General features: G+C 39.9%; 1 protein-coding gene across 34 annotated transcripts in view; it reads right to left on the bottom strand.

Moving 5' to 3' along the window:
• IQSEC1 (IQ motif and Sec7 domain ArfGEF 1) overlaps positions 1-12269 on the bottom strand; it is a 465124-nt gene that overhangs the window by 5537 nt on the left and 447318 nt on the right. For 20 of the 34 annotated variants that reach the window (XM_072989683.2, XM_078385370.1, XM_072989684.2 and 17 more), the window contains 3 exons: positions 10078-10239; positions 9036-9212; positions 490-539 (listed from right to left, as the gene is read on the bottom strand). In XM_072989683.2, coding sequence (XP_072845784.2) covers positions 490-539; positions 9036-9212; positions 10078-10239 — 389 coding nt within the window. The remainder of the gene's footprint in view (positions 1-489; positions 540-9035; positions 9213-10077; positions 10240-12269) is intronic. The other 14 variants (XM_072989694.2, XM_072989695.2, XM_078385371.1 and 11 more) reach the window with 1 other exon arrangement.

Below are 12269 nucleotides of genomic sequence, written 5' to 3'. Positions count from 1 at the left end.
TCCCCATGCCCTATCTATGCAATTCCATGGTGTCATGACTGCATACATTTCACAGTTTAACTAGAAAATAAGCAATATGAATGGCTGAGCATGAAGTCAATAGTTAGGTTAAATATCAAAACAGCACCAAGATCGCACTGTGTAACCACGAACCACTGGGCTTTTAAGCAGGGACCAGACTGAAACGGTGGCAAGAGGGCACATTGTATTCATTGAATCATGCTTGCAGGAACAAAAGGGGACAAGGTTAGCTGAAATTATATATAGATATATAAAAAAGGAGGGGGGGTGCTTGATCTAAAACAAGCCAGAAATAGTGTTGCTGTTGTTGTTTTTTAATGCTAAAAATACAAAGTGAGTAGCCTTGGCATGCATTTTATTTGAGGCAGGCAAGTTGTATGTTAGAAGAAAAAGAGCAAAAAATGTATATAAAAGAAAGGTTTGAAATGCACATCACATCCAGCTAGACATCAGTAACTTCCTACTTACTTCCATATTGCTGTCTAGCGATCCTGCACTGCTGCGACGCCCACGCTTGCCTGCCCAGGACATGCAATACCATAGATTAGAGACTGAGACAAGACCTGGGTGATAAATAGCCACCCTCCTTGATTCATTGTAGGATCCTCTGTGGGACTCTGGAGAGTTATTTTGCATGTTGCTGTACTAGTGCATGCTTAAAGCACAATCCCATGCATGTTTACTCTGGAGTTTGTCCCAGTGGGCCTGGACTCTCCACCAGAAGTGTTTAGGACTGAACCTCCTGACCTAAAGAAATTTAATCTCTGGATGTATTTCACATCCCACCAAACTGAATTTAAACATTTCCATTTATTTTAATGAAGCTGGATCCAGGTTTGAACACACTGAAATGAATGGGACTTCTGTCAGTGATGACTAACTTTATGTTCCATTAATTTCAATGGGTCTATTCGATATATGACTACATTTGGATCCAACTTGGGGCTTGGAATAGTACAACTAACATTTAAATTCTAATTATCTCTTTTTAAAAAATGTAGTTTAGCAGGGAAAACATGTATATATGTAAACATAGCATTTTAGTAGATGCCGTACATTATATATACATTTAACTCTAATATGCAATGCTTAACTAATAATTGTCATATTGAATAAGATTTTAAATAGTTGTGTTTTTCCAAATGTATGATTTTTTCAAAGATTATTTTAATATACTGTTTTCCCAGAGTGGGATGCAAATTTAATCTTTACTTCTGTGAAAACACAATTATGTGAAGTACAATAGTGGATTTCATATAACCTTTCATGACAAAGGAAACTAAACTTAATTTTATATAGCAAATGTGAACAGCTGTCAAAATCATGGCTTGATTTTGTTTGATAACTGTGCAGTGCTTATGCATTTAAGTATTTCCACAGTTGCCTGGTTTGGGTCCAGTTTTCATAAAAATGGGTGTCCCGATCATATGCCATTTCCTAATGCCCTGGTGCCTAGATGGATCATTCATATACCCAAACAACTTACTTGGGCATCATAATGACATCACGAGTGACCACCTTTGGTTCAAAAGATTTTCTTGGAAATCTCAGGGCATATCCAGACAGGCATTAGTCCTGCTCGTTTGTGCTTGCAGGGGCAGATTGATTTACTCTCCCTCCCCCCACAATCTAATTGCTAAAGAGGACCAATTTGCCCCCAAAGCACCCTCAACCTGCACCTTTTTGAGCCTGTTAGGGTCTTCTACTTTTTTGGTGTGGGTTGGTGCGCTCTAGTTTAATTCGCATGTGCAATCACTGGGAACAGACCAAAATTGATGCTTGCAGTTGGTAAAGCTGCCATGACTCCTTCTGGTTTAAATTCTGGTGCTGTGAAGTGGATTAATAAGCAAGCCACTTCAAGGTACGCACTGGCAAATTAAACATTTCTTCTGCAGCCAGGTAAGGGAAGTGAATTTTTTTTTTTTTGCATCTACTAGACCAGTGGTTCCCAACATTTTTCAAACCACGGACCGGTTTAGCATTTGGGCAGGGGGGAGTCATTGTTCATGTGTGGGGTGTGTGTCTGTGGGTGGGTGTGTGCATGCAGGGGGCAGCAGGAGATCTGTCTCCATAGCCAAGGTCCTGCCAAGGTCATAGCCCGATACTGGGCTGTGGACCAGGAGTTGGGAAACCCTGTAGTAGGCTACTGCTGATGCACAGATTTAATCCCCCCTTTTCCTTTGTGTAAAATGGCAACTGAAACTACAGTTTCTCAGTCATCACAGCACATAAGGTAAAGAAATTTAATCTTAGTGATTCAGCACATCAGCAATGGTCTAGCATTTATTTTCTCTCTTTCCTCCCCACTGATTATGCTAAATGTTTTTTGAATAGAGTGAGCATGTCTGGAGTGTGTGCACACCTATAGCTAGACAAACATCTTGCCACTTAAGAAAGCAAAGAAAGACACATTCCCCCCCTTCTTTTTTTCTTGGGGGTGTCTGTTGCGTGCAAAAGAGAGGCGGAAAAGTTGAGTGTAGCTGGAAGACAAAGTGCAAATGGGAGGTGTGCACGGATCTGCAACAGAATGTCTCTTTTATTTTTACATAGACACAGGGATCCTGTTGGGGAAATCTCTTGTTCAGATGCATATATACCTATTCTTTTTTTATTGGTTTTGTGATCTCAAAACAATCCTCATATCTTTTTACTCACATGTCTGTCTGTGTGTACAATACCCACTGACGCCCCCTCCAATGGTGAGATGGGGGTGTCAGTGGGAAACACAGAACACGTCTCTGCGTGTCCTGTTCTTTTGTTTCTCCCACTCCCTCTCCAAAGTTGGTGAAGCCAAAGGAGAGCACAAAGGGCATGCAGGTGTCTGATTGCATTTGGTTTCTCTCTTTGCACCACATGTATCTTGCTGGTCTTTCTCTGCTTCTGCTACCTGCCCTTCCCAGACATACTTGAACCCACTCCCTTTTCCTTCTCCCAAACTCCAGCTTTGCATAAACTTGCCACTTTAGGATGCTAAAATAGGGTTGCTTGAACTGACCATTTGGATGCAAGGATTGCACCAATTGGCATATTGCTCCCCCCCTCCCTATGACCAACTCTATTTAGGCTGCACCAGCCGACACCAAAAGGGCCAGTCTGGACATGCCCTCAATCTTTGGATGTATGTCCAAGCACTTACACTGGTATAACAGCAAATACATTTTGCATACAACATCTGTACTGAACAGGTTCTGTCCTATTAACAACTAAGATGCTTCAAAGTAGTCAAAATTAAAAAAAGACAGATGCTCCAGAATAGATAAAGTGCAGGCTCAACAAGAGTGATTAAACCCACTTATTAATGGAGATTGTGGGTGCATCCAAAATAATCCTGGAGGAAAAAGAAGTGAAACTGTTCAACTAATGGTTGCAGAAATGCTAGTAGAGCATCTAGCACTAGCAAAAAGCAGCACAGTAAAATTATAATAAACTGTGAAAGAGCCTGTGTAATCAAAGTATTTGATCTGACATATATGCAAGGATAAAAATAGTTTATATAAGTAGTACAAGTGTAGTGTTGGCAGAATGAAACCACTGGATGTGATCCACCATTTCCCATAAAGTTTAAAGTTATGCAGTATTTCTTATTTCACTCATGATAATCATGCAGTTCCCTCAGTGTCCTAACAATATAGACGGCCACTTAACTAATGCAAAAATCACTAATATCTTTTCCAGGGATTGGACAAGTCCCTTGTTGTTAGCAAGTGCCTAAGAGATGTGAAGTACTTCACTTCGTCTCAACTGTATAACCAAAGGTCTATGGAAGGTTCTTAGTTCTGCAGTCCCTTTCCTAGCACTTTTATAGAACAGCTTACATTTACAGAATACTGAAAACAAATGTATTTTGTGGGAGCAGTAATCTCAAAGGTATTTTTAGAAATAACTATTTAAAAATCCATCTTGTCTGCTACGTAGAAGAAAAATTCCATATTCACATGATTTAAGTTTTGTGTTATACATTCAAACAAAGCAATCCATTTTATCATATTTTATTTTAAATATTTCTGATTCTTTCATCAACTTTCCCCCCTCCAAGGGCACTTAAATTCAGGATTTTCTGTTGTAATGGCTGCTTCACAGGCAATCAGCTCAAGCTAGTGTGCTTCTCAGTTTAAACTAACTGCCATTCCAATCCTAAACTAAATCAACTGAATGCATTTTCAAGTATTTGTGCTAAGGAACATAGCCTCAACCTAATTGATTAATTCTGCTTAATTCCAGTATGCTGGCATAGGTGCTTTAAGATGGCATTCACACAATTTTCCTACTGACAATACTTGGTTAATGTGATAACAACAGTTCCAACCCTTGTTTAGTAACCTAAGGTAACTTACTCAGAGAAGAAGAAAAAGATACTGCTAATGTGTACTCTTTATGATGATGACTTCACATGCAGCACTACAAGCAGTTAAATAATAAGCAACCATAATCTCTGCTTAAGTAGTCATATCTGCCAGATTCCTGTTTTCATGGAAATTCTACTCATAATATGAATCTATCTAATCATTTAAACAGTTCAGCAGACCCTTCTGAGGATTTTGTGCCTATGTGAGACTCCTGAAGCATCTCCTTTTCTGATGCGACTTCACTATTGTGGCATTTACACTACACAGGGAAGTTAACTTGGTTACATATTTTCTGTCATTTCAAAAAGGTATGCCCATTAAGCAAATAATTCAGGAAGGAACAAGTTCATTTATATGCTTTGACCTAAGTAGACATGGACAGAATCCAGTTGCAGATGCTTTTGCTGCTGGAAGCTGCTTCCACCACTGGAAGCCAGAGAGAGACAATGCCCTTCACCTTCCTGCATTCCCGTATGCACTCTCAGAATCTGCTCCAATGGGCTGGCAAAATGTCTGGAGCAGGCTTTCTGCACTATGGGAGACGGACAGGAAGAAATTCTTGACAGGGATCTAATGCTGGCTGTTGCTTCTTAAAATTCTCATATGCTGGGAGTGCAAATGCTATTGCCATGCCATTTGCTCATCAGCATAACCAATGGCAAGGGATGAGACAGTTTTGCGATTATACATTCCCACTAACAAGCTGATATGTGGAGATTGAGCCAAATGTTTCTGATTCAAAATCAGTATTACCCCTTAATCATTTGGAAATTAAAATTAATACATTGTAGATTAGACATCCTTCAGTCTCAAGAGACTATGGTAACGTGCTCTGAATAGAGGACTTGGAACAGCGTCTAGTGTGGCTGAGAAGGCCAATTCGAGAGTGACAGTTCCTTTAAATTAATACATTATTTAGCAGAATATAAATACATTTTCTTTCATCCTTTGAGAGAGCAGCACATAGTTGGGTTCAAGGTAAATGCAGATAAGAGAAGAATGATAAATCCCAGGATCCCCTTTTCTGTTCAGTTTGTTTCCTTCTGCTCTTCTCTCTAAGATCTACGGTGTAACAGAGTTTTGAACTAGGGCCAGAGACACATTCTTCCTGCATGTATCTTGGACCTATCAATGCATTGCTCTTTCAGTCTCTACTCAGCTACAAAACTATCCAGTTGGTTCCTGCCTACTCAATGAACAGAAGCATAATTACAAAATAAATGACAAATTTTAGTTACTCTTATGATTAACTATTTCTAATACTGGTGCTAAAGAAGCAGTTCTGAACATGGTTACTATGATTAGATTTTCAACTTTATCCACAGCTCTAGGTCAAATTACTGTCTTGTAAAATCATGCCAGAGGGACGTGGTGGCGCTGCGGACTAAACCACAGAAGCCTGTGCTGCAGGGTCAGAAGACCAGCAGTCGTACGATCGAATCCACGTAACGGAGTGAGCTCCCGTTGCTTGTCCCATCTCCCGCCAACCTAGCGGTTCGAAAGCATGCAAATGCAAGTAGATAAATAGGGACCACCTTGGTGGGAAGGTAACAGTGTTCCGTGTCTAAGTTGCACTGGCCATGTGATCACGGAAGATTGTTTTCAGACATAACGCTGGCTCTATGGTTTGGAAACGGGGATGAGCACCGCCCCCTAGAGTTGAACACAACTGGACAAAAATTGTCAAGGGGAACTTTTACCTTTACCTTTAAAATCATGCCACAAAATACGAAGTTACTCAGTAAGTTACTGGAAGTCCCACTACTATTTGCAGAGATACACATTATATTTCAAATATTCATTCTAGACCTGCTCTCTGAGATAAAAAGAAGCACATTCTGGAAGGTGCCTGGGCTATATGATACACAGACCACATAACCCCACCAGATAAAACTAAGCAAGCAACCAGGAAAAAGCTAACTACTGTATTTATTATTTTAAATTAATTTTATTTTAGCGGTGTTAAGGAACATATTTCATGGCGGAGGCCCAAAAGATGTCACTTAATTATTCACAATATCTCTTAAAAATTGTAATATTATTTGACAATTTATGAAAAATATATTAAATACTTAAATAAGTGATACAGAATACGGAGCCAATTTTTTTAAAGATCATAAAATAAGATTTCAAAAGTAGTTGTATCTATACTCAACAGGGAAGAACTAAAGCTATAATTTTGCACTGAGGGTCAGTTCAACCATAACAACGTACATCTTTCAGAAGACTTCCTGATATGATTCCCATGGAGGCAAAACCTTTTTGCAGAAGGTATTATCTAACCATACATCTCCCTCAGTGATTATTTGATGAAAGGAGTGCATCCAGAAATATAGTACTGTATTTGACTGATGGGACCCACTTTGAACTATTCATCATGGCTAATTATCATTTTCACAGTATTTTTCATCAGACAAAGATATTTTGTCTCTCTGAGTAGATACTGCGCAGGCAAAGCTTTCTGCTGGAACACTTTTATACGTCTGAATCTAAGGAATCATCCCGAAAGCATTTTATACATCAGAACTCGCTTTGATTCCTCCTTTGGTGTGAGGCAAAATATGAGAAAAAAGAAATAAATGAGAAGGACCATCTGTACTTTGCTAACCCACACCTCAGTGTGTATTTTTAAAATTAATTGCACTGCACAGGTCCAAACATAAACCTCCATAACTGTAAGCTGATAAAATATTAAAATTAAGTTTAGCTGGGTTTAACAAAGTCATTGCTTAAACCCTTCTGTCTGACACCTACATTCAGCTATGGAAAATAACTGTCAGTGATGATTATGCCAACAGACGGCATGTGTTGTTGGCATACAAAATGTTTCATGATCATGAAGAATTCACTTAATTTATTGTAGAAAATATTCCATATGAATCTATCTACATGATAATGTCCAAAGTAAGAAAACGCACACTTCTAGCAGGATGACAAGTGTTAATTATAATAGGGGGAAAGTGCATTAGTGGAATGGGAAACTCTTGCTAAAAATGAATGCTGCCCTCCTCAATGAAAAATGAAAGTGAAAAAATGAAACCATTCTTACATGAAACTAAATAATAATGACTAAGGCCTTATCGAAAGCCAATTGTAAGTTTTCAGTAAAATCCTAAAATGAGTTAATTCAATGCATTGCTACAAAGGTGGTGTTCCAGGCAACAGACTAAACAATTCAAGGGGTTCACTGAAATGACTGCAGTCTTTTAAGGCAGAACAGGTAAATAAAAAACTGTGGCTAAACAAAATATAAAACCATTTGTTAAAAATAGAAGTGCATATATTGGCATATGTACCGTATTTTTCGCTCCATAAGACGCACCTTTCCATAAGATGCACCAATTTTTTAGGAGAAGAAAACAGGAAAATATAATCTGTTTTCTTCGCTCCATAAGACGCACAGACTTTCCACACCCCTGTTCTGTGGGAAAAAAGTGAGTCTTATGGTGCAAAAAATACAGTATATTCTGCTGCCCTGACATGCACATGTGATTACACATGCTGCATATTTAGATTTATAACTGACTACGGATTGTAGCATATTGACAGCCTCTTCTTTCCTGCTACATGACATTCCTAATTATTGCTATTAAAATGAACATATAATAATTTAATGATCTATACTTCATTTTCTGCAGATGTAAAATAATAAATAGGGCAAAAGGTAAACAGGATTTACAGTATTTGGTAATGTTACATTACAATTTAGCACGGTGCTAACAGGCAGAACAGTCCTACTAGCAATAGCTGCAACCAACAATCTATTTAAAATTCTGCACACATGGCTGAAATGTACTTGGTTAACATTCAAAATACACCGAGGCATTGATTTCCAATCATAGCAGTAAAAACAACTGATCTAAGTTCCGCATACGTAGGTAGATGGAATGTAATGCTTGACTATTAAAATGCATACATTCTAAATCCAGGTATTTTTCAATACTGTACATGGAAAATTCTATCACCATCCAGATCAGCTCAAATTTTGGGCCCAAAAGCAGTGGTGAGATTACTACTTTGCCAAAATGGTTTCCCCATTATTATGGCAATAGTAGTGTAGTATATATATGTATATATATACACGCCACAGTTTCAGCACATCTAGATACTAGAATTGTGAGCATTACAAAAATAGCATCAGTCACACAGAGATGTCTGATTTATGTTTCTCTAGGTAGAATTTAGCAGGGCTTCACTCAATTTCATTCATCAATATACTACACAGATACACAAAAGCACAAAATGCACAAGAAGCAGCCAATACACAATGATTTTGGTGAGGTTCTTTTTCCTAATGACATGGGGGGCAGGGAGAGATAATGAAAAAAGGAAGCAGAACTAAACAGATTACTCCTAGAATTATACTTAGTATTGCTTAATCATTACTTTAGCATAAACTTACACTTTTCCTCTGTCTTCTTTCTCCTTTAAAAGTATATATAGAAAGCTATAACAGTTTAATATTTTCAAATGGAATGTTTGACTATAGCAGAGGAAAACAAACAGATATAAAAACGAACTACTAACAATATGAAATCCACACATTTAACTTCCTTAGAACTTTTTAAAACTTCATATTCATTAATGCATTCTTCTGACAAGTATATGTGCTTCGTATATGAAGCTCCAATGCATATTTTCATCAAATAGTAAAAAGGTGAAGTGTACCTGCTTCAGAAAGGTCTCTAAGAGAGCTGCTAAGGGCACTCCTTTTAAGCCCCTCTCCAGTGGCATAACTGTCATCAAGGCAGGCTCGGTTCAGTGTCCCATTGCCAGACTCTTTCTTCAGACTAGAGCACTGAGACATGCTTGGGCGTACTACACCTTTCTGTTTCTCTAGTTCAGCTGGGAAAAAAAGGAATGGTCAAAAGCAAATTATATGATGAGTCAATGTTGTTTGTCTTCTATAAGATTCTAAGCTACCTATTGGGTCTTTATGAAATGTATGGAATTTCTTCAGTTTGCTTGTGAATAGTTTTAATGACACTAAAGGGAATGCTTTTAAAAATTGATACATGGACTGTTCTGAATGAATGCCATATTTGCAAAAAGTGCTGCAGCCCAGCACATGTGTCACATATTGACCAAGATCCTGTCGCTTGGTGTAAGCGAACTCATAACTTTGGGTCCATTCTTCCCTGTCAAACGAACTGTCCCTCATGCATTTCTTGGCGTTACGTACGTGTGCTGGCTTGGTGCATACATGTGTACTCCCTCAGAATCACAGTGGGGACTCTATGTTCACCAGGGAGGAACAGATCAAAAGTTCCAGTTCGGCTTACACTAAGCAACAGGATTTTGGCTACACAGTGCAAGTGGTCCCTTGTGCAAAATGCTCCATGACAGTAGAGCTATCCCCATTCTGTTTACTATTAGAGAGTCTTCCTTCTTTCCTTCTCTTCCCCTCCTAGCAACAGGGATTCCCACATAGTACTCTTTGGCACCTCAAAGCCAGTACTTTCTGGGATTATAAAAGTGCTCTCAGATGCACAGACTGAAATGCATGCTGTCAGACCAACATAACCTTTTGAAGAAGAATGCAATACATTGCCACCTAATAAAATACTATGCTACCCAGAAATGCAGTTTTTATCCTGAATTAAATCATGCTCTTGAACTGATTTTAATGTGATAAAGAAATTATATGTAGTTTGAATTCCATTTACCAACACAAATTTAAACACTCTACTATACGTATCTTTGTACTTACATTCTATTCTGTGCTTTTCCATTTCTTGCACCTCTGCGATAGACTCCCTCAGGTCATCAGTAAATTTCTTTCTGTCCTGGGGATTTGGTGCATTGAAATTTATAAGAACTTTTATATCTGCTCCTGGAACTGCTGATGTGAGCCGTATACCATTGGGATAATCTAGGAGATAATAAATGTGAAACATCTGTATTAATTTCACCTCAGTGTTTTCTTTCCCCTACTTATATCTCCAGCTGTGAAAAAGATGCATCTTAGTAAATCAAAAGTTTCTATTTTCATATTGATGCTTTCTCTCCAGTATCACAAATGAAACATCACATGGAACATTTCTTCAGATGTCACCTATCTTGGAGCATCTGCACTGACTGCCAAGCCCAGTGGTGGTGAACCTTTTCGGGCTCGCGTGCCCAAACTGGGGGGAAAAAACAGGGGGCGGCGCAACCGGACGTGGCGGCGGAAGGGAGAATCCCAGGCATGGAGGTGCCTCGAGACACCACTCCAGATCTGCCGGTAGCACCAGCTGCCCTGCACCGTGGTCGCAGCCGCCTGCTCAGGTTTGGCTGCGGGGAGGAGAGGGGGGAGTAGTGATTTGGCGACTTATGGCTCGCGTGCCCACAGAGAGAGCTTTGCGTGCCAGCTGTGGCACGTGTGCCATAGGTTCGCCATCACTGGCTTATATGCTTCCAGGCCAAGTTCAAAGTGCTTATGTTAACATTTAAACTCTTTTAACAGTTTAAGGCCTTACTAAATGTCTGAGCACTGTTACCTCAAAATGTCTACCTGTCCAACCCCATACCTCATTCACTGGGATGTTGCGCGTAGCGACCCCAAGAGAGGACCAAATATCTGCCACTGGAAACCGGGCCTTATCCCGAAGTAATCTTGCTTACCAATGGGGCTTTTCCAGCACTTGTTTATATACCTGTCCTGTTTTTGCAGCCTTTACTGTATTTAATATTTTAAGGTCTATTTTTTCCTAGGTATTTTATATTTTGGTATTACGTCTCATGTTTATCTATTTTTGTGGGTGTTCCTGGCGCTGTTTGTATTATTCTGATTTGTCTGTCACCCTGAATAGTAGCTCTACCATTAATTGGGTGGGACAATACATATAACATTCATATTAGCAACAGTACATCACTGTATAATGCAGGGAATTCCTGGTGGAGGGAATGAATGGAAAAGGCAGCTGTGAGCCACATAAAGGAGTATTATCATTTTCAAATTGACAGTTACATTGAGTAGGATGAGTAACATGCAAGGTGCAAGTTAAAGAGATGGCCACAATTTACTGCATAAATATTTATGACACAGAGATCCTACCCTTGAAGGGAAAGAGCAGAAGAATCTATATATTGAATTCTGAGTAATGTCCTAGAGTCTAGACCAGTGGTTCTTAACCATTTTGAAAGAAACGCCCCCTTGAGCCATTGAGGAAGTTATCATTGCCCCCCTCCCTGAGGTGATGATATCTTACCTACCTACCTACCTGCCTACCTACTTACCTACCTAGTCTCCCTCCCCACCCGGGTGTGAGGCAGCGCTTCACGGGGCAAGGATGAGGACCCAAGAGACCCTTTCCTTTCACCCAGTCCACACTCAGTGCTCCCCTAAAGGAGACGTGGCAGGTAAAAAGAGCTGGATCATCTGGCGGCAGCAGCAGCACTGGATCTACTGCCAGCACTGCGGCTGCAGTCGCCTTCACAGGTTTGGCTCGCTCCAGCGCCCCCCTACCGTTCTTCTGTTCTTTCGCCCCCACATCACGCCTTTTCATTCTACTGCCCCCCTGAAAAATGAAATCGCCCCCTGGGGGGCATTATTGCCCACGTTAAGAACCACTGGTCTAGACAGCCACTTGGAGGCACCTTAGGGCCTGTAACCCCATCTGCCTGGTGCACATGCTCAACCCCTGCTGCTGTTATCTGTAAGGAATTCCTTCCCTGGAAGTCCCAAAACTTGCCAAGTAACCCTCTGTCCAGTTCTGATTCCCATGCCAAATTTGCACTCTGTTTTCTACTCACTTATCTTCACACCCATCACCAGAAGAGGACAGTTCTCGACTTCTCTTGCACCCTACCCACAAAAAGATTGAGGATAAATTCCAGTTGGTTCTCTTTGACAGTCCTGTCAAAGTCTTGTGATGCCACACACCCAAGAACCTGCATGAGCCAGCTGGTTTTGTAAATGGC

This window comes from Pogona vitticeps, chromosome 2, assembly GCF_051106095.1.
Source record: "Pogona vitticeps strain Pit_001003342236 chromosome 2, PviZW2.1, whole genome shotgun sequence".
Taxonomy (NCBI): domain Eukaryota; kingdom Metazoa; phylum Chordata; class Lepidosauria; order Squamata; family Agamidae; genus Pogona; species Pogona vitticeps.
The sequence above is the reverse complement of the archived record's forward strand: the minus strand, read 5'-3'. Positions and strand labels throughout refer to the sequence as shown.